Source organism: Nothoprocta perdicaria, unplaced genomic scaffold (assembly GCF_003342845.1).
Source record: "Nothoprocta perdicaria isolate Ctin4 unplaced genomic scaffold, notPer1 scaffold_111, whole genome shotgun sequence".
Taxonomy (NCBI): Eukaryota; Metazoa; Chordata; class Aves; order Tinamiformes; family Tinamidae; genus Nothoprocta; species Nothoprocta perdicaria.
This window is the reverse complement of record NW_020454217.1, coordinates 2,266,250-2,294,027: the sequence shown is the minus strand read 5'-3', so window position 1 is coordinate 2,294,027 and position 27,778 is coordinate 2,266,250. Positions and strand designations below refer to the sequence as shown.

Genomic DNA, 27,778 nt, shown 5'->3' with positions numbered 1-27,778 from the left:
GAACAGTGCTTAAAGCTCCTAATTCAGTTGTTTTGCAAAACCAGGAAGGTTTCAGTGATTCCTCAGCACTGAGTCACATTCTGAGATAGGTCAAACCATAACAAGAGTTTTTATGAGTTTGACATTGTTTAACTGGTAGCAGTTTCTTCCAAAGTTAAGCAAAACACTACTCTATAGAAAGTAGTAATTTTGAGTATCTTGTATAGTTTTTATAATTTCAGCAAGAACTTCAAAAAAACAAACAATGAAAGATGAAAAGCAATTTAAAGATACATGTCCTCTGAACTGAAGGCTATGACACTTTTTTTAAAGTGTAAGACTATTTTTCTCCCACCCACTATGAATGCCAAGCCTGTCAATCAGGCTAACAACAACAAAACACATATGGGAGAGTTTAAGGGAAGAGAGCAGACATGAGAAACTGCTCCTTGAACTTATTTTGAGTCAACTCCAACATGCACGCCTGGGAAAAGGAAAACAAGGAGTTTAGGGTAAGTTATGTTCTTTGTTATTTTTGCATAAAATGGGCATAAAAGACATCCATGCCAATGGGTTATATTTTGCATAAAGTAACACCTTGGAGAGTTAAGACTTTGCTCAAGTATATTTTGCTAATGAGAGCAGTATTCTAGTGTAACCAATAAAAGTTCCATGCAGCAGTTTCTTTCTCTTTTGCTCCTTTTTGTAAAGTCGAGTTTGACTTAGAAGTTTTAAAGCAAGTTTAACATATTTAGTGGATACGTTCATGAAAATATATAGCCCTATTTTGTAAGAAATGTTAACGGCATGATCTAGGAAGCAGTTTCTGTGCTCATTAGTGATTTTTATGAAATTGCAAATTGAAGACTTGCTTTATGAAACTCCAAGGGGCAGTAGCCTGTAAAAACATGTCTCTTATGGGGCTTTCACATTCCAAACTGTAGGAAATAATTTCATTCAAATATATACTATAGTGGTGTCTTAACCCTATTTTATGTATGGGAATTACTTGCGAGAATTCCTTTCTATTTAAAGGTCAAATTATGTGGTGTCAAAAATCTCCACATTAACCAAGTCTTGTGTGATATTTGGTGCTCATCAAGGGGGAAGAAAGTAGGGCACAGCAGATTTTTTTTCCTAGGAGCTTCAGCAAAAATTAAATATCTCTCTCTCTCTATATATATATATTTGTATAGTTTGAGGGGCACCAAGGCTCCCATCTTCCCTTAATTTATCCCAAGCGTCTCACAGGCCACATGTCCCCAAAGCCAAGGGGTGTCCAAGGGCACATATTTACTCAGACTGCTGTGAATTTCAGTGTAAGGTAAGGAGGAGTACATGGGTCCTAAGTGGAATTAGTAGCCAAACCTGGTTAGCTGCCCATATGACACCTCTCACCTGGTAGAAGCAGGTGAACCCAGGACCAGGGCCCAGTTTCAAGTCAATTTGACTTTTGAGATGCCTGATCCAGACTCATTTTTACCTCTTCATGAACCAAGCCCAGTCTGTACAGCAGAAACAGCAGCACTGCACCTCAATTTCACTCCTGACACCCCCCATTATCAGGCTCTTCCCCTGAGCAACCATTAAACCTGACACCCACAAGCATCTCCCACCCAGTCACTGCCAGGCTCCAGCACTAGCACATGAGGAACCTGCTGCTCATGCAGTTGCTCCCAAGTGGAAAAAAAGCACACAGATCCCTTCCCAGATAGCCATGTCCCTACACATACTGGAACAGGCATTGCCACTTGCCCTCATCCAGGGGGATAGTGCCCTTGGATGCACTTAAGGCCAAACTCTACAAAATTCAGTATTACTATTTCTTACAGCATTCACAGCCAGATTGTCTGAGGTTCTTTTCTGAGAAGGCAAAGTTTTAACTGCAAAGGCTTCTGTGTTAATTCCCCATTTCTGAAATTCCAGAATTTGAGCTTTGCTGGGTTCAATGTTCTGGCAAGTTATGGCATAGCAAAGAGCTAAGGGTAGTTAGTGGCAACCACCTACATCTGACCTGCCAGGCACTAACAGAAAAACACAAGCAGGAAAGTTCAAAGGATAACAGATGACACATTTTAACTTAGTTGGAATCCATTTTAATCTTTGAAAATGTGCTCAAAATCCTTTTTGCTTTCAGAAATAAAACAGGAAGAATAATTGGAAAGCAGAATATGCATTTGTTGGGTTCAGCCTTTTCTGGAAGCGTTCCTGTTTCCTCTGTCATGGTGACTCAGAATTGCTGAGCAAATTAATCTCCATTTGCTTCAGCAGCTGCAGCTTGGCAATTTTGTAGCCCATTGCATAAAGCACTGGCTCTCAAGCTTTCCCTTATTGCTCCACTTTAGAATATGCACCCTGACCCCTTCTCCCATTTAAGAGCTGCATATGCAGCTCATCTTAATCTGGGAACATGCTTTGTGCTAGAAGTATATTGGAACCAGAAGGAGCAGAACAGGAGATTGCGCTTGGAGAGGGTTGGATGGGGATAAGGGTGGCAAAAGCAAGCGTCACCCTGAGCTTTTTTGACACTGCACCTTGCAGCTGTCAGGCTGCTGTGTTCACTGCTCCTTCTGCTGCCAGGAGCATTTCCCAGCTGCACATTGACCTCCCTCCATAGGCCCCCCCAGAGCTACATCCAGCCCAGGAAATTCCCTAGTTCAAAGGGGTTGAAAATCAGAAGAGTAGATGCATATTCTTAATGCTTGCTCTGTTTCTATATCATTTCCTAGGTACTGCATTTCTGGCCACAGTCAAGACAAGACACTAGGCTACACACATTTCCGCTCTGATTCAGTACATGTATTTTGGTTTAGACCTACTTTTTTAAAAAAAGGTGACACAATACTTTTAAAGAACATATTTTCAATACTAAGAGCCTAGGGGAGGGAAGGTGAGGGCATAAAAGAAGATAACAAACTTGACAACATAATTTGCCTTTGAACAACAGAGTGACTACGAGTACAGTGTCCAGGCTCAGCATGAAATCTGCATTAACACAACTGTAAGGAAACACCACATCTGTAAATAAGCTCCATTTCCTCTGTATAAACCCCACAGGACATTATGTCAAACCCAGGACCAACTTAAATATGGTCTGAAGCAGGACCCAAGTAGCTGCTCAAAGGTGGTAAGCCAGGTCTAGCTGCCACTAACAGTTTAGAAAAAGTCACATCATACGTGCACCTGTAAATAGGATGTTGATGACCCAGAATTTTTAATATATACACTCATTTTCAGCAGAATCTTCTAGCTAGCTTCACTAACAGCAGATGTCTGCATCTGTTAATGTAACTCCTTGGACTCAGAGGGCCACTCACACAAGAGCATCAATACTTCCTAAGTCACTGTGAGAAGGCGGGCACTTTAACTGTGCAAACAGGAAAAAAAGTTGCAAAAAGGACTTCCTCTTAGGATTTCTGCAGTAGCTCAGTAAAAACCAATGAAGCAACAGTTCAGCATTACTCAGACCGAGCGTTTCTCGCTGGAGAGCAACATGGCCACAAAGCTTCCATCTCAAGAGGAATGCGAGAGCTGGACAGCTTTTCAAGTCGCAGACCTCCTAAGACAGGTACTGAAAATATAGCTCATCTATATTCGGCTAGCAAAATTCTTGCTAGATTTATCTTTGTAAAAACTATACAGATGTCTTATCCTACACAGAGCACTGACATTAAACTGGACCAAAGATGGATTAGTCAGCAATTAGCAGCCTAATATCTCATTTATATTAATAACCTGTAAGTTTCTTGACGTTCTCGCAGTTTTTACAGAAATTGAATTCTGCTAGCAAAGATCTACATGGCAAATCATTAATATGTTTGCTTGCAGGTATATTTAAAATAGAGCAGATAGTTCATGCCACAATTTTTCTGGGAAGGAATAATCATTAGAAATCGGTGTCTTTATTTGAATATCACTAAAGTTTATAGGTTGTCAATGACAATCTGCTTTTCATCTTTTCTGCATGCACACATATCTACAGGAGTTTCTAGATGGAGTCTTAACCTCAAGATAGCTGTGGCTTGGCTCTTTTTAGTCATACTTTTATCTCCTTGTACCTTTACTACCTGCTGCAATATCTGTTGTGCAAAGCATAGGCATGTAACCTGACCTACTACAAAGTAATTCAAACTTGTCTGCAGTCATCCCTTCACTACCTGAATAGTTTCCTTCAAGATATGGTTGCTTTTTATATCAAATTTTTCCCTTGTAACCTACTGAGTCATGTTTTACTGCAACTTATGTATATGATAATAGATACCTGCAGCCTATTTACCTAAGATATTTGAGAACTCCTTTCATTTTTTTTACATTTTAATGAGATGTCCCTCAATATAATTTTACACCTAGAATTTTTCTGACATGTCTGCATTTCCCTGCAGCGCACAGTTTTTGAACACTCATTTTATTCCAAACATGAGAATTTAGTCTATTATAAAGTTCTTATCCTTTTTAATTGAAGGAGCATGCAATTTAAGGAAAAATGGAGTGCTATGAAGTTTCTACATTAGTTCCACTGAGCACATAGGTAGGTCAGAATTTAAGAAATTCCTGCATTGTTTGCCCACTTTTGCACTGCACCTGAATACTCTATACTCACATATGTAATTTTTAAAATCAGCTTTGTGATGCAGGTGAATGATGGGCAGACTAGAGTTATCAGACTGAAAAAGCTAAGGTATCAACTCCATGGTACACATTAATCATAATGCATCAGCTATGCTGTGAACTCTTATTACCATGGAAAGCTACTCAGAGGGTTAATTACCCAAAGGCTTTTTGTCTCAAAAGAAGTCAAATTAATAGAAATATATATTTTAATTTTCCTGCAATTTAATAGTAAAATATAAAACAATTAACAGTTGTTTAGCAACTCAGAGGTTTCTGGGGAAGTTTTGGTAGGCTAGTGGTTAACTACTGAGTTTGTGGTTCTTAAGTGCTCTAACCTTGCTCTTCCATGCACATTAACGCCTGTGCCTACACTCATTGCTTGCAGAAGCCAGGTGATGCACTGACTACAATATAACCAACATCAAGACTCAGAGGTTAAAATGCCAGGTTTACTTCTAGCTAGATTTTGACTCCTGTTATATATACACATAATATACATGTTTATTACAAACATCTGTACTTGCTTTTGCATGCACCCCTTTCACCAATCACAAAAGCCTCTTTTTCCATGCAGAGCACCTTGTGTTTTGTGCCCTACTCTGGGCCAATACAGAAACTCTAAGGTACACAAGGCCAGAGCTTGCTGGAAGAGGATGAACTCACGGCACATGAGCTGCCATGAGCCAATTTCTGCCTTGACATACCAGATGTTGTCACCACCCCATCTCAGCATCCTCTCCTAAGGCCCTGCAAGTCTCACAGGAACAAAGCCTGCCAGCGCCTGATGCAAAATCCCAGGCGCTCATTTGCGGAAGTGATCAGAACTGAACTGCACTCAAAGTCAGTTGGAGCTCTGCTCAGAAGAAATTGATATCACCATACTGACCATGATAGGCAGTTACATACACAGCCCTGTGCACGTGTGTTTAAGGGCTTTTCAGAGCACAGTAGCTCACATTTGAACTAATGAAGCAAATGCATAGAATCAGGTTTCATAGTTCACTTCATTAATGGAGCTGAAATAGATGCACTGAATACCTGAAGTATCATGAATACTAAAACTCAACTGGCACAACTGCCAGAAGATCTGCTTCACAAGCCTTCTATTTTTTCCTATTTTTGCTATTTTTTCCCCTAACAACCAAAGTGGAATATATAGATTACTGAAACCTGACACATCTCCATATGAAAATATTACTAACTTGGAAATCAAAGTCAGGTTGCACACTGTTTTACTAATCCTTTTTTTCTCCCCTCATCTCAGTTTGGAATGTCTGAATCTGCTGCGGTTGTAGAAAGACTGGGCATGAGCGGATTCCAGTTCCTGGTAAGGAAATCTTTCCCAAGACAGAGCAGTCATTCACATGCCAATGAGAGGCTCTTATCTCATACAACAGCAGGGAATAACCTGACATTATTCTTTAAGAACACATTAGCTCTGATTTCACATGTACTACATGCCTGACTCGAGCAACTCCTCCCCAAGTCCTGGGCAGCCCTTCTTGCCATACACACAGCACACTGGTAACTAGAATCATATGCTAGCACATTGCTGTGGACAGGAATGTCTCCTAAGAAAAAAAGGGGTTTAGAGTTGTAGCTTTTAAAAATACATAGCCATTATTCATGGAAGAAGTTTTCCATTACACCTGCATGATATAAAGCACTAACACAAAATTCTACAGGAATTTTACACCAAATTTACAGACACCAAAAGCAATGTCTTAAAAATGAGTTCTCTTTCCATAGAAGTCAGGAGTATTTTTTTGCGTAACGATGTGGTTATGTTAAATTCAACTTAGTAGTACAAAGGAATAGAACAACTCTAGAAAGGAATGCAACAAATGTATGCCATGTATTCATGCCCCACAGAGAAACGCTTTGCTTGGCACTTTGTTACTCCAAGGTACTTGCTGGGGCAGGAGGGGTCATTTTGACTAGTTATGTTCACAGAGGTCCTCATTTTGCAAACTGGCTCATTAGTCTGGTGTTACACAGGTGTATTCAGGTTTTACTTTGTCTACCACTGCATAGCCAGTGTAAGACTGGGGTTTACTAACTGTTCATGCTGCGTCAGGGCTAAAGCTTTCACAAATACAGACCTGCTCATGCATCAAATTGCTAAAGATACTGTAATCATAGCACCTTGAATGCTGAGTGAGAGGGAAAAGCTGCAGCTAAGGGTGCTAGTGATGACTCCTCACACCAGCTCCAATTAACACTGTACCTCAGCCACAGAAAAGGGCATGACAAATTCAGACATTAATAGTAAGCTAATAAAAATGAAACGGGAAGAGAAAACACAGGCAACTTTTGTAAGATGCTCTATGACAGGAGATTTTAAAAAATTGTGTGCTTAATGAAAACGTTTGATAGTGTTCTCTCCAAACGATGTATTCTCTAACATTTAACAATTACTTTGCAGTGCAGAAAACACGGCAATAAATATGGCACTATGAGAAATATCCTTTTTTGATGTTACTGTAAAAAGACAAGTCTCACACGGGTAGTAAAGAATCTTACACCTTTCATGCATTCCTTAATGAGATTGCTCAATACTGCTGTCAGCATGCTAGACCTCTAATAAACTAAGCTGGAAAGAGAATTATGACAATACTAAAAGAATTATTCAAGAATGATTCATCCTAGATGATCAGGATGTGGCTTTTCTCACCAACAGCAACACTGTGTAACTGCAAGATACTGTTCTGCATATAAGCCAACATACAAGCTAACTCATAAGTAATAGAGTACTAGTCCACCTTTCTATACCTGGTCTAGTATACAATATCATCATTCCCCAACAGCAAGACATTCACTAGTTTGTATGCGAGTATCCAAATTTGAAATTCCTAAATCCTCAAGTTATCTTTGTACCTGTTATTAGTCAATAATAAGTTGAAGTGTAAAGGTACTATTAAAGGTAATAATGACACTAGGCTGTTCTCTACCCTTTCACATGTGTGCAGAGACTGGTGAGCATCTTCTGTGATGTAGGAGCTATGCACCTACCCAGTGCTGCAGTGATATTTAGTGCTTAGATGCAGGGTTATTTGTTATGAGCACCACTAGGATCTCTGCACAGAAGATTCCTCCTAGTTGGTCAGAGAGATGGCAACTACCTGTGGTGGTATCTTCCAGGTGGCTTTAGTGATCTTCTCTCCATTGTGCAGACATACAGCCTTCTTTACCTGTGTATAACTTAAGAAAAATCATCCTTCTTTGCAGGATGCTATTGCAGGTGCTTAGCATAGTGCATGCAAAGGCTTAGGAGAGGCTGGGGGGAAGATACAAGAGCTTCCCAAACATCTACCAGCTCTCCTGTACAATCCTCACAAGCCTACTGGTAGGTCCCTTGTTCTCATCATTAAACTCCTTTGCTCTGCCCTCGGTTCTTTAGCTTCCCTGTTGTTGACATCTTCAGCATCTTTTGCACAGGCTTTCTGCAGTGGTGGAAAGCGCCACAATCAGACAGCACCATGGTGGGGCTCGTACTGCACTGGCCTCACAGGGGGCCTTGCTGAAGGTGCCGTTCCTGGAAAGCAGTCTCATGGGAGATTTATCACAGCATATAACCACTAACACAACAGCTGTGCCACAAGTTTCCTCTGTGGCTATAGAGGGCACAATCTTTTTTTTTCCTTCAGGAAAATAAAGCATTTCTTGCACTTCTGAAAGATACAATAATACAATAAGCTTTAGGATAACTAAACTTCCTAGAGAGGACTTCCTGGGCAACACGCACTTAATAAAACATAATTTTTCTTTGATAACATATTCATCTGACATTAATACTAATGCCTTTTTGAAGCTTAAAGTGTTCAATCAATGCATACAGTATAATGCATGTAACATGATAAGATGGACACAGCACTTTCGATCAACTTGGATGGATTTCAGAATAAGACTTGAATAATCAGCATTTAGATGGCTTTCTTTGAAGATTTCTTGTCTATGTGGTAAAAAGACAATTACTTTCACAGCAATATTACATTTTGTTTATAAACATACTAAATTTCAGACTGATCTTTTCCCTATAAAAGATTACATGCATTTTACATGAACTTCTAAATAACTCTTTCTTTTTACTTCCTAAGGAGCTCAAGATGCAGAATGACAGTATGTTAGATCTAAAGCATGCGGCTTTATTTCCCTTTTCTATCAATAGTACTCTACTTGTGATAGTTATTCAATATGCAGGTCACATTTGAATGATGCTAATCTGGTCCTAATGTGCAAATCAGCATTTAGCCACAGCTGCATTGCACAGAGCATATTATATTCTCTGGAGATTGAGGCCTGAATTTGCTGTGCTGTCTCCACTTTTCTGTTCTCTACAAGTTGCTTCTTTTAAGTTAAATTTATTTTTATATTTCTGTGACATCGAAAAATCTGAACTTTGATGCAAGCTTGAGAACTGAAAGACAATGGAATCCTGTTGGATGTGTATGTGAAAACATGCTGAACGAAGTCTAAACAGAAGAAATACAAAATACATAGACTGTTTAGAAAGTGTCCAATGATGTCGCTATTATTTCAAAAGGTGTTTTGAATGCCATGGCTGGAACGGGGGATCACCAGACCCAGGCAGGAGGATAGGCTAAGGTAGCTTTGGGCAGCTTCAATCTTTCTCAGAAAAGAGCTAACCAGCATAAAGTATCAGCCCACTGAGTGATATCCACCCCAGCCCTCTTAGCTCTGGAAATAAAGCATGGATCTTGAGTTTCCCAAGGAAAGCAATGCTAAGTACAGTCCCACCTAAGATCTAAGCAACGAAAACACAAAGCCTGTTAGAAACTTGCCAGCTTTAGTCACAACCCAAGGTCCTTGGCAAGAATCAAGCAACTCTTGCTGCATTTTCTCCAGGCACCAAGCCTGTTGAAGATCACTGAGACCTTTCACTGAGGAACAAAGGCTGTAGCACAAGACAGTACAGAAGGCTGGAATGTAAGTGAGGTCTAGAGAAACATAAGTTTGCACAGGATCTTCAGTGTTTACACTGCTACTGGTGAGTCAGCTGTTCAGGCTGATTTGTTAAAACACTAATTGTTGTTTCTAACTTATTCTGCATTCTACTTATTTCAGAAAAACAAAAACAAAAAAAAAAAAGGCTTTTCTTCCTTCACAAAGCTTCAGGATACCCAAGTGCTTAGTGTAAATAAGAGTGATCTCAGCACCCTCAGTGCTTTAGAAAGCATGCAAAGTCTAAGGCAAAAAAAATTCTTCATGCAAAAGTAACCATTGCAAGATACGTATTTCCAGCTGCAAAACCTGATGCCATCTGAGTGCATTAAGTTCATTGCCTTTTTGCAGTTTCTGTTTCTCTAGCCTGTTTCCTCATCCACACATCAGCACCACCTCACACATCAGCCCTCCCCGTCCCCAGGAGGCTTAGCCTGTACCAAGCCCTCCTCTCCTCGCTCCCTGGCTTTCCAGCCACCTAGAGCTTTCCTTCTGCTTTGTGTTTGGCCAGATCCCCCTTCCCTTTTCTTCAACTGCACCTAAAGAGCAGGGGGGAAAATTTCTCCTGGTGACCATGCCCTGCTTTTTGTGGCCCTCAGCTTTCCTTCCTTTCTGTCCTTCTCCCCACTTTTAGAGGCCACAAAACTGGTTCATAAAAAGTATTTAGAAATGCCTCCATTCCAGGAATTTCTGAATCCCCAGGGCTCACCTTTTAAATGAAAAGCCCAGATTTTGGTAGGACCTAGAACCCCCCAAAAGAGCTTGAACTCAAGCTGCTTTCTAGGTCATTTTGAACATCACAATCCAGTGTGTGAGAAAGGGGTTGTTTCTAGTTCTAGCTAAATAGGAAGCTAAAAGAGAATTGTGGTCATTTCAAGAAGGAAACGGTAAAAAAAATCCCATAGCGTTGCTAAACATGAAGCAATCAAAAACAAAGAATAAGATCTTAAAACTAGGGCTAAAAGGGAGACATTTTACAGCTGAGTGCATCTGCCACTATCAGTCATCTTCAGTTAAACAGTCAGGGATAAGGGCAATACATATTTATGTACTTTCAGAAAGCATAAGGCATCTATTAAGCAAAAGCAAGAACTGCATATATTAAATGGATGAAAAAGATAGGTTACTGACTGCAGATATGATTTCTCAAGTGCATGGCACCATGCATCATTATCTTAGCCACATAATACAACTTTAGCCATCACTATTGTATATTAGCCTAGTAGCTTTATTAGTTTAATAAGTATATTAAGCTAATATTAGCAAAAAAAATCCAATTTGAGGTTCAGATGCAGAGTCTACAAGTACTGTTATTCACGTTAGTTTAGAAACAGAATTCTTATGCAGTCATTTTGATTCATTTTCCTGCTAAGTATTTTCAAGCTCCTCAAAAATAATTCAGTATAACTGTCTAATGCCATGATCTAGAAATGCAATCCTGCTGTAAAAAAAATCTGAGCCAATACAGAAGTATTCATTGCAGGACCAGGTCCTTAATTTTTAGGGAGACAGAAGCACATTTCTATTCTCATTTCAAATGCTGCTGCCACAAGCGATTTGAACATAAATTTGTTTATTCTATGCAGTATCTGAAAGTGTGCTTGCCTGCTTTCCAGTCCTTAAAATTGTCACAAAAACAATAAAACTCTAAATGTCAAATTATTCATCATTATAAATAGAGATTAAAGGAATCTTTTGATGCAGAGTTCTTTGTTCCTAGAGTTTACTAACTTTAAATGTTATGGAAAATCTTTTCCTATATAAAAAATATCATGGACCCTACAGATTGAAAGAACATAAAAATATAAATTGTAGAAATTTAGTCCATTCTGTCATAGTTTCCAACCTTGGCTTTGCAAGCTCAGAGCTGATAAACAAGAGTCCACAGTCTCAGGATTTCCAGCTTTGAACTTCCTTCTTTCTGCCTCATTCAGACCTGCCTGTTACACAAATGTACCCCCCTCAGAGCTCATTTTAGGAAAAAAACAGCTTGTCTTTAGCAACAACAATATTCGAAGAATTTTCATTTTTGGTGCTCTCATACTCCTTTCTCAAAGAAACCAGGAACTTTTACAATACAGGCAAGTATTATATGCATTTCAGAAATACTGCTGCAGAAAGTTGCTAAGTATTTCAGAAATTTCTTCCTAGAGCCCCTGAAATGTTACAATTCAGTCCTACTTTCCTTCAGCTGCTTCCAACACAGGGCTATAAATTCCTAATTTTCTCCTTTCTTTTGTGCTCAGAGGCAGATGAATTTGGAAAGCTGATACTACAGTGAAAAAAAATCCTTTTTTTCCATAATTTATCTCTGTACAAGACTTTGATCTTACATTAAAATAGACAGAAGAAGACATCACTAGGCAATGACAATGTAACGGGCATAAGGATTATTAAATCAATTAAGTTTAAATTTCAGTGAGCAAATTCCACGGAAAGACAGCAACACATCAAGCAGAGCAGGCAGCAAGTTTTTCCTCTCCCAATACATACATCTAATATATATGTGCGTATCCATGAATGGACCAGAGACATCATACATCGATTACACGGCTATCTTCTGCTGTGCTGTCTTTTGCACAGCAAATCTACCAAACTGGAGAACTAAACCATGCTTATGGTTGTCCAAATCTCACCCAGGAGAAAGCAATTGGAAGGCATGAGCAGGTTGTGGCTTGGTATAGAAGCCTTTAGGGAAGTGATACTATATGCTTATCTACTAATGAAGAACTAGCTGATTGTTCAACCAAAACCTTCACAAAGATACATACTTAGATGCTAGGACATCATGTGTTGGGGCACATGTACAAGACAAATCTTCTGACAAAGCAGGGGAAAATACAGTGCTCATGAATACAAGCTTGGCTGAAGCAGTTGGCTTTCAGAATATTTTTTACAGAACCATGAGAAAAAAGTGATCAGGAGGAAATGCTAAGCTCACATCTCCATCTGTACATATTGCTGTCAACCTAAAGTGCCTGGATTAGAGAGTCCAAAGCAACAGCCACCTTCTTGCCTACTCACATTGCGCATTCCCAACAGTTAGGTACACAAGGTGTTTAATCAACAACACAGCATATGCCACTCTGGAAAAGGGTATGTTACAGAGGTAACTGCAGGAACTAGAGAACTGAAAGAAAGCTGAAAATGAATTGTTTGCTAATGAATGTCTGCATGGAAAGGAGAACCCATTTATTTGGATTTTCACAAATTTCTCACAAATTGATCAATCAAAATGTGTGAAAATCCAAATAAATGGGTTCTTTCCATGCAGACAGCCAATAATATTAAATTCAAACACAGAAATATTACAATATTAAATTCTTTAAATACAAACATGGATATATATTTGCATTTGTTCAGAGACCTAATTTCTCAGATTTTAGTAGAAATTCTGCTATATTAAGTGTAATTTGCTACCTCACTGTCAATTTATGATAAGTAGAGAGTTTCCTCAACTAGTACTGTACAATAAAAAGTCATACTGAATGTCTAGCAACTGTGCAGAAGAGCAAGGACATCAAGCTATGCAGACAGTCACCACCTCCCAGTCTAGAGGAAGCTCATAACTCTGTGACTCTTTGGCATCATGAAAAGGATAGAAAGTTGAGCAACACGGTTCAAGTACAGAGTGCTCAACACAATCAAACACTTAGCAACCCAAGGATAATGCAGTCACAGTGATTTAATTGCCTCATTGAAAGGGAACCATAGGACTCAGCCTAGAAGATCTTTTTAAAGGTTACTAGCCAAGGTTAAAGGTTGGCAAAGGTTAAAGCCAACAGAATACTATTGATTCATATGAAGAATGTATGAACAAGGTTAACCACTGTTGTAAAGAGATTTTTCCTCAGACATGGACATCTCTCAGGGCTCTGTTTTGCTGGGAGATGCATGCAATTCCACTGAACATACGAAGTCATGAAAACCAGCCAGTGTAGCAGTGTGGGATGGCTCACTGGGAACAGAGCAAGGTGACTGAAGTTGCAAGTTACTTCCACTAGGTCTAAAAAAAAAGACTATTTCACTACATTTTTCTGAGCAAATACAAAATTGCAAATATTATAGCTGAGGGAACCCTGAAAGGCCCCTGATGCTTATGGTACATAATGCTCACACTTCCAGCACTAGCATAAACAGTAGGAGACCAAAAATTTCCAAGATATATTTTAAGTTGTTTGCTGTTGAATCAGCATAGGACTAATTGCAGGCCAAGCTGCAGAGGTCAGAGACAGCCATAGAAAATTAAAGAACACCACATGCATCAGCTTAACTTTCCCCACAAAAGGCATAAATACATTTTTGCTAGAACACCTTCCAAATGCATCTAGATACTGTCTCCTCTTACAAAACTGCTAAATGCAAAGTGACATGAACTAAAGCAAGAACTACAGTGTTATTCCCAGGACAACAGTCACATGGTAGTTACATGAGGAAGTCGATGCCAGTTCAGTTCTGCTGTTGAGTCTCTCACATGGACACTTGCAGCTGTCAAGCTGGGTGTAAGCACAGGAATCCAAGCACATTTTACTAATGCTAACAGAGCTTTTACAGCTATATTGAAGCGTTTAACATTGCTAAACTGAAAGCTTGCTAGGCAAAATTACAAGAAAGCCACAAAAAACCCTTACAAAGGCAGATAAAGACCAAGTTTCCAAGTGCCTGCAGTTTTCTCTTACTAGGGGGAAGCCATCCTGGGTTCTTCCCCAATATTACCTCATGGGCTCTGAATATGCATATGGCCAGGAAAGTCAAAAAAAACTCAGGAAATTTTGAGATTGCTACAAGTTTAGTGACCATTTAATTTCAGTATCATTTTCTTCAATTAAAACAATCAGCAGGAGCTTGCTTAAACAGCCTGTTAATTATCAACATACTGGAGCACAAGTCTGCAGCCATTCCTCAAATGGCTCAGGGGAGTCAGTTAAAATATTTATCAACCTCTCCATAGCTAAAAACTCATGATGTTTACCCACATTAAAATATATATATATATATATATATACACACACATATACACACACACACACAAATGGGGAGATTTTGCACTGGCAAGTGTTCCCAGAGTCAAATCCATGTGTAAACAGATATCAGTATTAGAGAATCTGCTTGGAGTTCTGGTCGCATTGCTAGAAAACCACATCATACACTGAAACCCAGAGAGATATGTGCAGAGATATAAGAATTCCCACAGTACCCACTAAGCCAGACTTGACATAAAAGATTTGAATTATTTCATGCATTTTAGGACCTTAGAATACTAAAGGATATAAATCTACACAAAATTCACAGCATTGTACCAAACGCAGAAACACATATTGCACTGATGGAGAACCTTAGTTTCCTCTAGGTAATATTACCTGCAATACTCAATTTTAACTTAGAAAAAAAACTCAAAATTCCCACTGGAGGTGTTTTAAATTGATAATGGAATCCATGAGACTTGCTGCAGAAGGTTTCTGTTTAGTTGCTGTGTTTTTCTTCCAATTTCCACCACAGTTGCCATGCAGTTGAGTTCTGGGCTACCAGGTTAACTGTTTTGTCCCTCAATATTTGAGGGCAATCTACCTTTCTTAAAAGGATGTCATTTATCTGTACTCACTGCAACATAGGTATAGCAGATAATTTGGAAAGAGTGGCTTTGAAATTTAATGACTATTAGAAATACCCAGGACCTGGCAGGTGTCCTGGGTGGACTAGTCATGGTACAGCCCTAATTAAAGGGAACACGGAATTTTTAACCTATAACTTCTCTGTATACAAAGACAAGATTTCATTATCCAGTATTAACCACCTGAATGTATAAAAATTACAGTAAATAACTAAATAGATGGCACAGATGAGTTGCTAAAGTTTAGATTACAATAGATTACAAATGTGTATGATATTTAAAGCTGACAACCTACTTTACTCATTACCCACCAAAAATGCTGACATGAGCATCATTTTCAGCAACTTATCCCAATTCTCTAGTTGCCTCTGAGGTGGGGAAGTATAACGTGCAAATGAACTGTGGCTCAGCTCCCACACTATAAGCAATAGAAGGGTCTACACATGTCAGCATCTTATTGTGAAGGAGAATCTTGATTGTTCTTTAAAAGTCAAAATTAAAAAAAAAAACTTACTCCCTGCAATGCTTTTGGTGCAGCTGGTACGTAGTGGCTGCAGTGCATCCATGCAAACAGGGCACTAAATTGTAAGGAGCCAAGAAGAGGAAAGGCACATTAAAAGTCTGCAAGCAAAAGGGTTTTGTACCCAAAACCTTGGGTTGTGCTCAGTTTTGACAAAGGCAATTCCCAATCAAGAGGCAGTTGGGAATTTCTGCATCTTTTCTACACCTTTGGCATGCATTATTTATGGTGTTCTGATTTTTTTTCCTTTTCCCTGTCCAATTAAATATTCTTGAACTTTGCAGGGTAGTGCTACATTTTCTGTTGGGTCTTGAAGGATTTTTGTGACTATGCTCATGAATAAATTCAAGAGGGTATAAATAAACTGAGAAGATCAGAGATTAGGTCATTATAGGAAAACTCTTAAAAACCTCCAGTTTTTACCATAATCCAAAACAATGCATTCTCCTAAACAGGAGAAATATTCATTTGGACAGCCCAGATAAAACAGGTAAATCTGATATTTACAGACACTATCTGTATTTCTGTAACAGCAGTATAAAACATGCCTCTAAAGACAAGAATTTCTGGAATGTTTTTGGCTTTGCTGAGTTTGTTTAAAGCCATAGTCAAGAAAAATTAGAAATAACTTAGAATCAAATAGAGCCACTTTTGTCATGTTAAATTAAACTGAAGCACACAGACACTCCCTGTAAGCATTGCCATACAGTCAATATCCACATACGTGAGCACACTCAGACATGTGTTGGATATTACCTCTCTGGGAAACAATGATCATTTTACAAACATAAAAAACACTATGATCTTTTACCTGGCAGATGGAACAGAAAACAGGAAGAAATTACACATTTAATTACTCTAGGTGGCATCTCATCTTAATGCACAGCTGTTACATAGCCATAGAATTAGAGTTTGAGTGTATTAAAGTAAAATTCAAAATAAAAAAATTCACTCTATTTTTCTGGAAAAGAAACATAACAGTTTTGTTTAGCTTTATGTAGGAGGTACAAACAATTATTTTCTTTAAATAATTTAAAAGGAGAAACCTGGAAATAGATTCTTTACCCAAGTCTGCACGTATGAATATAAAACTTGAAATCCCCACCCCCAATACTACAAAAAAAAAAGTAACAATACCAATCTATGACCATCTTAATTTCCCAGTGAGACAGGCTTATTTACTGATTTAAGTTGTGTCAATAGAAAACACATATCCTCTCCTAGGTAGTTTTAGACTTTTATATTTTAATTGTACCAGAAATTGCTCCAAGTAGTGGGGTTCTATAACTGGAGCAATTTGCTTCAAGAAAGTTTGTTGGCAAAGACACCAGGTTTGTCAACACCTGATTAACTGAACCACAGCAAGAGTCAAAATGTTCTTTACTCTTCGTTTTTTCCTCTATTTTACAAGCATATATGCCAGGTCATACAGACAGCTATTGTATAATATATGGTCATACATTTTCCTTTATTGCCTCAATTTTCATGAATCCATAAAGTCACTGAGAATGCAGCATATGATTTTTATATTAGTGCTCAATTCTAATCCAATTTTTAGTTTGCTTTTGCATGTAGATAGTAAAACATGACAGTTAATCTGTAGTTTAAGTTGCTTTAAACTCTTGGCTGAAGGATTTATAATGCCACATAAGCAAAAACAAAGATATTCACTGTAAATTAAATTTCAGTATTAGTCAGAAGCCGGCAGGCAAGAAAGGCAGAGAAAAGTCAACAAGAAATTACTTGTCCCCACCCTCCCCCACCAAGGAATAGCTCCCAAGAGAGAGCTGAAGCTGGAGACTAATCTAAAATGGACATGCAAACAGTCATTTATTCTAGCATAAATACCACTAGCAGATACCATCAAAGCAGAATATATTTGAACTGAATTCAAGCATGCATATTCTGTGCCTGGAATGAGCTTTTTGCCATGTGAATCTTTAAAATCTACTGCCATGTGAAAGGACATTTCTTCTCCTGCTCTTTGCCACAAATCTCAGCTGGTCTGTCTTTTAGCATTCCAAGCTTTAAATCTCTTTCAAAGCTCAAAGAAAGTTTCTTCTCCCCCTCCCACAACAAACTCAAACACCACAGGAACTGGATAACACATTTAAAGATGTGCTGCTGCTAAAAGGTCAGCTGAAATTTAAACTTACATTACATGAACTTTTATGACATAAGTTCTGGAAATTTGGAGTTTGTGACTCTCAGCTTTTTGTTGGACCATCTACTTTGAAACACAAATAGCTATAGATGTTTAAATATACAATCTACTATTTTTCATGGCACAAAGTACACTATGGCCAGCTAGGCTATAGAACACAAATGATAGGGTAAGTTTTTAGATTGTTCAAAACTGTTTTTCTTGAGATTCCTATATGTTTATATAAGAAACTTCTTTATTGCCCTGTTCACAAATAACACAGGTGACTTCAAAAAAGAGAAAACAACAACTCTATGTCCCTTTTCAAAAGTATCTAATGTTGTAAAACCACCACAAAACACACCAGGAATAGGCTTATAGAGTGCAGATACTTTAGCTCTCAAAGGAACCATTATGACAGATCTGGTCACCGAGTTGAGACAGTTCTCACATGCTTTCTGTTCAGTTTTCTCAAGCCAAGTAACTTCCTAGCATTTTTTTTGTTATAATTATTATTACTGCCCAGATGCAGAACGGTGGAAGGCAGCTGCTGTCAGCAGGGAGTATTTCCACACAGTTCCCAGGCCTTTGGCCAGCAGGGACTTGCTACTTGAGAGGAACCCGACATCCTCCACTCTCCAAGCTGGGCCCAAGCAGCTTTAAGACCCTTATGGAGGCTCCACATATAGTTTCTTTTCCTGGAGAGCAGCATTTAAGTAGCATTACAGCTTAATTTCTCCCAAGTAAGAAAGGGCCCCACCAGTCTCACCTATCAGTGATCCAAAATGATTCCTGCTGCGATATTTCCTGTTGCCATTTTTAGCCTCATGAGAGGATAATGGAAAGTATTAATGTCCCAAAAATAGACAGGATTTTTTGTATGTATAAACACAACATCTTCCACTGAGACATGACTCTGCTGACTTTCCCCAGAATGATACTCTTCCAAGCAAGTCAATATTCAAATTGTCAAAAGCCAACACCACAGCTACCTTAATGTGGTTTCTCTACTGAAGGTAAAGGTTAGCTGAAGTGCACATTCACAGCTGCTCACAGGGCCAATTCCCCACCATCACTTTTGCCCTGGGCTCACATTCACCTCCTCCCTCATCCCCTCCCAGACTTACCTGAGCATAGAGAGAAACCTCTATGAGAAAGAAACATTCTTTCCCAGGGTTATTTTCAGCTTCCCTAATCCAGCTTGCCACACAATTGCTAGCAGTAGCATGAAGGAGATAGAGGAATAACAATGCACAGAGAATATATCTCCTTAGCAGGGATTAAAAGAACAGAAGAAGAAAGAAAAGGAAGAAGAGGGGGAAGAAAAAAGAAAAGAAAAAAAGAAACTCCACAGTCTTAGAATGCAACAGCATAGAAACCAGGAACAGTTCACCAAACAGTTCACCAAACAGTTCACCAAAGTCTTAATAAGTTGCAGCTGGGTCAGTTCACTAACAGGTCACCAAGCCCTGGAGTTAGCATGAGGATGGGAGGCTAAACTTTGGCATTGGGCAGCAGAGGTGGTTGTTCTAGCAGTACCAAGCTGCTAGTCCAGGCTAGCTGCCTCATAAAGCTTGGTCTTCCATTCACAAGTCCCGCTGGTTCAGGGAATAAGTAACTGAAGAGTTTAACATGAGCTGTGCTTTCAAGCACCTGCCCGAGTACGGCATTGAGGTAATCAAGAACAATCTGATTCAGATTATGGGCAAGAGACTCCCACAGAGGTAGGATGGCCTTTAAATGGGTAGACTTAGCTGTGGCAAAGAGGTTTGCTAATTTAAGGGAATACCAAAGAGCAAAAATATACTGTTTAACAAAGAAAAGAGCTGCCCATACCATGTGGCCAAGGGAAAGTCTTGTTCTGACAACTTCCCTCTTGTATTGTTTTAGTAAGTTAGACCCAAAGGAGAGACTCCTGCTTGGCTCAGATAAATCTGGGTAAAGTTATTGAAAAGAGATTTAGGTGGCTGGAGGCTGCAGCTGGTCTCAGATGTGGCCCTGCTAAAGAGTAAGCTTAGAAAAAAAAAAAGCTAATACTGTAAATTCTGTGTTGCTGCAGTGCATCCTGCTTCCTAGAGATCTCAGGTCACTGACATTTTGACTACTGGCTAGAAATATTTTTCCATGCTTTTAATTCTTAAATCTGTCCCAAAATGGAACTTCTATTCTTTGGAAAATTGTGGCATTTCAATATTTTCCTTTGTCCTGAATCAGAATAAATGGTTGAAAAAATCCCATAGAAGTAAAAATAAAACATTTTGGTAATACTGACTTGCTTCCTTTTGGCCTTTTACCTTATATTAAAAGTATCCAAAAAAGTGGTTTGACTTTTTAATTGGTTTTAATTGATACAATGTTTTTAGAGTTAAGTGGCTCTGCTAGAAGAATTGAGGAATTCCAGCTGGCTCTTCTCAAGGCCCTTCTTAAAAAATAGGACATCGTAATCTTGCAGCCCACAAGAGCTGGGCTGCAAGCTCATGGACTTTGTGTGCATGTGTGTGTTGAACCTGCATTCCTATTGGTCATAGTTACTATTTCTATATGTGGTGACTTATTTCCTTTTTCAAACTTGTTTCAATTTGCTTAAGCATACAGCAAGCAGCATGTTACCATAAAGACATGGGAAGTGGTTTTACTTTCTGCATTCCTGTAAGTGTCCTTACAATAAGGGCATGCAAATATAGAGCTTAGTCCGCAAAACATCACACTGTCAGGGAGGGTCACATCTTGAGAGAACCCTGGAATCCCTCTCCCATCTCTCTGACAGGGCAGCATGGGATGAATAAGGGCGCCCTTGTTCTAGGTAAAAGCTGCATGAGCTTTCCAGCATGGGTTCATCAAGGGGAAATTATGCTTAACCGATCTGTTAGCCTGCTATGGTGGGATGTCTGGGTAGGGAGATGAGGGGAGAGAAATGAATATTGTCTACCTTGGCTTCAGGAAGCTTTTGACATTGTTTCCCATAACATCCTCATGAGCAAGCACAAGAAGGGCAAGATAGAAAGGTGGATTGAGAACTGGCAGGAAGACAGAGCTCAGAGGGCTGTGCTCAGTGACACAAAGTCTAGTTGGAGGCCTGTAGCTAGTGGTGCCCCCCAGGGTCAGTACTGGGCCCAGTCTTGTTCAACTTATTAATCACTGATGTGGTGGACAGAGTGCCTCTTCAGCAAGCTCCTGGAGGAGTGACCTGTGGGCCCGCAAGAGCTCAGAGGGCTATGCTGCCATTCAGAGGGACCTCAAGAGGCTGGTGACATGGATGGAGAGGAAACTTAACAAAGTTCAACAAAGGCTAGTGCAGGGTCCAGCACCTAGGGAGGAATGACCCCATGCAGCCTACAGTCTGGGGGCGACCTGCAGGAAAGCAGCTCTGCAGAAAAGGGCATGGGTGTCCTGGTGGACAACAAGTTGACCCTGAGACAGCTGAGTGTCCTTGTGGTCAAGAAGGACAATGGTGTCCTGGGCTTCATTAGGAAGTGTGTTGTCAGCAGATGGATGGTGGTGACCCTGGTGAAGCCACATCTGGAACACTGTGTCTAGTGCTGGGCTCCCCAGTACAAGACAGACATGGAGCTACTGGAACAACTATCTCTCTCTCCATGAAGAAGATACAAACAAATCTGTACGTAATCCTGAGCAATGTGCTCTAGGTAACTCTGCTTCAGTGGTTATTGGACTAAATGATCTCCAAAGGTACCTTCCAACCTTGACTGTACCATGATCGTGTGATTTTGTGATTTCCATTTGAGGTAGACAAAAATAGATTTATGCTGCAGACCAGGCTTTACTGTCTTAGACCTAGGCTTTTCTACAGCTAGGTTTCAGGAAGGGGACCACTCATAAAGTGTGTGAGATTAAATAGGACAGATTCAAAATAGGCTTGGATATCCAGGTGGGAGCTCGCAGCTTCTGGGGTATTGAACAGGGAGGAAATCCAAGGTATCAGATAACAGAATAAAGGATAAACTAGTTTAAACTTTCATCAGAGCGCTCCCAAAAGCAAAAATGGCTGGCTTCAAATGTGTGCAGTTTAAGTAGCATTGCAGAGGGAAGTTCCCAAAATAAGATAAACCACAGGTTTCATAGAGGTACAACTGCAGAAAAAAATTTCTCTTGAAGAAATTGGTCAGGCTTGAGTTCAGCAAAACAACACATCAATTGCATGTTTAACCTGCAATTGCAGGTTGCATGTTAACAGTCAAACTGTTCAGAAAAAGTTTGAATTTTACTTAATTAAAAAGAAAGTTTTGCAATGCTATTGCTGAACAGACCTCCATCACCAATGCTGAAATAACTGTTTTTTGTCCACTCTGTAGTGCTCTACCCACCAAAAGAGAAATCTTGCCCTCACACTCCTGTCATGCCTTAAACAGTAATTTAGACAGTTACTTGTGTTACTTAGACAATGATGTAATATTAGATGAAAAGTTTTGTTTAAAGAAAATCATGTTTGAGGACAAAACATTTAGTTCCTGACGACCGACAGGTCCACAGGGAGCAGTGGATGTTCCCCCTCAACAGTCCTAGTTACACCAATCCTCTCCTGAATATCTTCCCTTGCTCTAATCATAGATCCCAGTGCAACTTCCCTTGTACTATACATATTTTTATATAACCCAAACACAGAGATGACCAGCATGTAATCTGTAATATTTCATATATATGATACAGCCGTGACACTGCTAATAAGACCTATTCTTATTCCCACTGTGTTGAAAGGGGACCAGTCACGGAACAGAGCCCGGGTGACTCAGCCCATAGCAATTAGCCTCACACCACTGCAACCTCTTCCACAGTCGGTTTTGAAAGGTCAAAATTGTGTTAGGGCTGTTAAACCCTCGCACTGGATTACAGCTCTGGAATAGATAAGGGTGTGTTGCCCAGTCCTGACTGGCAGAACCGCTAACGCGTGATCTCCTTACACAGCAGCTCTGGCACAAGCACCACTGTTACTTCTGAAATAACAGTAGCTATTTCTCATAGAACTTTTCTAACTGTGATTTTAGATTGATTGTGGAATACCAGCATTTGTCTTCAATAAATCATTCACCACACTTTCCAAGTACCAGAGGGACAGCAGCATAATGTGATTCTCCTCAGCCCTGAAACCAAGCATACCCATGTTTCACTCAAGTTTTGCTAAATTAAAGCCGCTTGGGCTGGGCATTTTGGAGTGCAAATGTTTGTTTTCAGAGACAGTAAAATCTAAATGATAATTCAGACAAAATATAAGAAGAAAATATAAGAGGAAAATGTTCATGAAAAATGTAGACTGAGACAATATCAACCATGTCTCAGCACAACAGCTAAACCCAAACTTTTGCGAGTGCACATTTCTTGCTGTCTGTCTTCAGTGGGAACGATTTAAGTCCATGCCTGAATGCTTTGCTGATTCAGCCCCCATACATCTTGCCTGAATTCATGTGAGACCTGAGCCCTACTTCCCAGTCCAGAGCATCTTACACACTTGGGTAATGTCACACTTGAGAAACACATCACAGCTTAGAAGCCTTCATTTTCCCAGTTTTTCATAACAGCTCTAAAACTGGAAGCTGCACAGCAAGCTCCCCGGCTTCACTGCTGATATTCTTCAATTCTTATCTCACTCTTTCGGGTGGGAATATTTTAGTCTTAATATCTTCTCCAACCTTTTCCCCTCTCATAAAACTGTCCATTAGGATGACAAAACTTATGGGATAGGACTCTCTGCATATGTGAAAATGAACAGACACCACCAGCTTGCTTCACCTACGTTCTATATTACTGAAGGTGGCAGATTTGATTTGAAAGGCTCAGTAACCCAAAGAAACACAGTATGAACTAGGCTAATTGAGACTGCAGTTTGCTGTGCAAGTTACAGCTGATTAATCTGCTCTACAAAGTTGTATTGCTACAAAGCTATGTTGCACACAAAATACTCTTGCTACCACTAGATGTCAGTTTTATACACTTGAAAATGGATAAATACTCCAAAAATAGTAATTCTACTTATGTTCACAATGTGAACATAATTCTTATGTTCATGTTATGCTTGTTGGACTAAGCTTTGTTTTTAAGGATGATGCTTTTTCTTTCCATCTCTTTTGCTGTTTTTCCTGTGTTGCACCAGTTTTCCCTTACTTAATGAAAAAGACCTAAGGAGTTTCCACTTTACACTTTCTTCTGTGATTTATTCAGTATAAGATACCGTGACAGTTTTGCCAGATATCACTGGTAGAACTCTGTAGTTCAGAGAAAAGCACTGAGATCTTACTCATATTCTATAAAGATATTTTTATGTAAAGAGAGTTTTACTTAGAATTGAAATATCTCCTCTGACCAATTGTAGACAATCCACACTACCAGTCAATAGAGGAGATCATTAACATGACTTTGTATAATTTTATATATATATTATATATATAACATAATTTCCAAATTTTTACTTGCAGTAGTTGACTGAATACAGATCAGTTCTATTTATAGTCTTCTTACCTCTCAGAAAAGAAAAATATTCAACAAATACATTCCTCCTGGTTCTGGATACTTGAGGTCTTTTTCACACTATATTATCACTATTTCTTCATGGTCTTAACATAAACAAGATCACCGTGCTGATTACAGAGCCTTTATAAAATATTTTGCATTTATTTTCCCAAAACAAGAACAAATTACTTTACATCAAACCAATATGGGGCTTTAACTCCTTAGCAGAAATGAAGAAAATAAGGAGTAAATTCATTACACAATAGTATATTCATACGCATGATATATATAAGAAAAAAATATATATTTCTCAGGAAACCTCTCCATACTAATTCACACGCAGAATGTAACCCTATATTCTTTTAAAACTATAAGACAAAAAAAAATGCAATCATCTGTACCAAAAACCTTCTTCAAAGACATTTGATAACTTTTTTGAGGCCAAAAAGAGATTTTAAAAGCATCCCTTAACACAGTCTCAGCTAGGAACCATGGCAAAAGCTCTAGAACAAATGTGGAGGCCAAAACTTGCTGTGTCCCATGACTTCTGGCTGCATGTACCACTTTGAAGCCTTCCTGAGAAATTAAATGTATTCCTGTTTGGAATAGGTAGCGGGAGCTACATGTGTCAGCATGGAGAGGGTAAATCTCCCACATGCTCCACACCATGTTACAGCACTTTAGCATGTCTAAGATACCTACCGCGTTTCCCGTTTCCTCAAACCAGGATCGGGCTAGCTATTCCCATGCCATTCCCTGCCCACCCACCAGTCCTCCCAGCGTGGCCCCGGCCTGCAGAGGCAATAAGTCCTGCTGATGCCAGGCACGGGCACGTGTGGCCTAGGCCCCACAGCAGGAGCTGATCTCAGCCTTTCCTGAGCCACAGGCACCCACCCTGCTTACGGCTCCTGACTGCACCTCCGGATCAGCCAGAAATCCTGCTTCTCTTTGCTTTTGGTATAAAGCTTCCCATTGCTCAGCCTTGCTGCTGATAAGCGGGATAGGCTCAGCTCCAAGATGTGTCTCTGCAAGTATGGGAGTGAACATACCTCACACACCTGCAGCACTGCAGCCTTCCTCCTGAGCCAGGATGCTAGCTGCCAAAGGCAGCTGGTTGCCCTACTGCGAGGAGTTTGGGTTAGTTCAGCTATGTCAGCTACTGAGAACGCTGATATCAGGAGTATGAGGTGGCCAGTAAAGGACAGGAAATCCACAGGTGGGCTGAAGAGACCGTAACTTTGTACTTGCTGACTGAATTGGACTTAACTCGGAAATTTAAATGCAAAAAGAGACTCCTGTCTCTCCCTTTAGTTACTAATTTTATGTTCTGCAATTCAGGATATAAATAAATTTCCAGGAAATAAATGACTTTAACTTCTGTATCATATATGTTCATTTGTAATACATGCCATTTGCCAATAGGAATCACTGTGTATATCATAAGCAACAACAGAAACAGTGGATAATGAAAACTTGGAGAATTACTCATCTTCTCCCAGCAGCTACCATGTAATTTCATAAATGTTGAGTTTGCATGCTATAATTGTACTCTTTCCTAGGACCAGAATTTTGTTGCTTAAAAGTAGTAGCAGCTCTTAGTCGCAATCAACAGTACAATTTTCTGCAAAAAAAAATGAACATACTAAATAAGAAAATATGATTTTCAGCTGGATTCAGTCATGCTGATCTCCTCAAAATTCAGGAAGACTCAGTTTAATCCTACTATTAAATGCTATCTCTAAAAAAAGGAAGCAAGATAAAACTCTGGATCTAGAACATTCACCATTTTATGAAAAGTTTGAGTCCACAGTTTCTTCCTCTGATAAGATTAGGAGTCTAATCTGACATAGCTCATGCCTATGCTGAAGGGATCCCTATGGAAGAGACTGCTGAGGAAACGCCTGCCAGGGACTACCAGTGGAATGGCAGTGACAATTACACAAGTTATTTTACTGCTATTACTGAGCAATTTTGGCTTTGCAATCTTAATATAAACAAGTAAATGTTTACAGATTGTAGTTTGCAAAGAAATGGGAGTGAAGAAGAATTAAGTCCTTACAGCAAAAGACATAACTTCTTCCTCCTATTTAGAAAATAGAGAGAGGTGGAAATGGTCCTAGTACTTATTGCAGTGGCAACCTGGTGACAGCAAACAAGCCCAGACACTGGGCAAGTCTGAACCAGCCCAGAAAGCTGTACATCAATCAGGTAGTTCAATAGAGCTCTTAAAGTTCTTCAGGAAATTGATGATTTCCAGGTCTGCCAGATGAGCAGCTAACTACCATACTCATGGCATGCAGATATACAGCTGCTTTTTGTTACAGTATAATGATAGGGAGTTCTCTAGTGTCAAAAATCATATATTTTGTAACAAAAAAAAATAGAAGAATTTAAATACATACAAAAACTCACTTGAATTTAAATACTAGCTGAGGAAATGTTTTCTCTTGTTCTCCACTTGACCTGCTCATCTCACAACCTTGTTGTTAGCCTCTCATTTTGCATGCCTGAGACAATTGCATTGGTGAGAGGATGAGGGAAAAGGCAAAACAGTTTGAAAAGGGACTGATGCGTGGGGTGTGATTCAGAAAAACAGACAATGCTGAACTAAGATTACTGTATTACATTTAACTTCTTACAGCTTAAGTCATAGAAAAACATCAGTTTAGAGCTTTCATATCCATTTCTTAGCTATAACTAGGAAGTCTAAGGAAATGAGAAGACTAATTCCTTCTTCCTGACAGAAAACTAGAAAGAGGATGAGAACTGAGTCCTCTACCCGGATGTGCTTTCAGTGTAACCTGTTCCTGTTGCAATCTGTGGTGACAAAGTAGGCATTTACATTGCTGAACGTGCAGTTACCTGTACAGATATATCCTTGGTCTGCGTAAACAGCCTTGGTCTCCAACGTTTAGAAATTTTCCTGGAAATTTTGCACTGAAAGAAAATCCCAGGGTAATCAACAACAAACCGTACTTTAATAAGACTAGTTTAAAAGCCTGACTTCAGAAGTTTGGCCAAGATGTACAACGCTAGTTTGAAAACCAGAAGTATTATTTCTGCTGCTTTAGTGTAGTGCAAGGACTAATTCGGCACATGGAGATGAAAGGTACATTGAGTTATTCAGATTTTTTAGATGATTTGGCTAAATTGTTTCCAGTAGCAGAGTTAATTTGCTTGGCACAAAAATGTGTCTCTGCACAGCCCTGTATGTGCCAAGGCAACCCACTAAAATTTCCACATCTTCTTGATTCCCATTTTCTCATAGCTTTAAGAGTTATACAAAAGCCTAGCACAGTAACAGACCAAACTGTGACTCAATATTATTAGTCCCCTAACGACTGTTAAACTAACCTTCCATTCAGCCACTGTTACACTCATCTGCTGCTTTTAGTGAAGAGAAGAGAAGAGAAGAGAAGAGAAGAGAAGAGAAGAGAAGAGAAGAGAAGAGAAGAGAAGAGAAGAGAAGAGAAGAGAAGAGAAGAGAAGA

The 27,778-nt window shown here is 39.4% G+C and overlaps 1 protein-coding gene across 1 annotated transcript in view; it reads left to right on the top strand.

Annotated features, from left to right (window-relative positions):
* The first annotated feature begins 3,377 nt into the window (after positions 1-3,377).
* Positions 3,378-27,778, top strand: part of BLNK (B cell linker) — a 79,792-nt gene continuing 55,391 nt past the window's right edge. The window contains exons 1-2 of the mRNA XM_026050985.1: positions 3,378-3,547; positions 5,855-5,917. Of these exons, the coding sequence (XP_025906770.1) occupies positions 3,419-3,547; positions 5,855-5,917 (192 nt within the window). The 5' untranslated portion in view covers positions 3,378-3,418. The remainder of the gene's footprint in view (positions 3,548-5,854; positions 5,918-27,778) is intronic.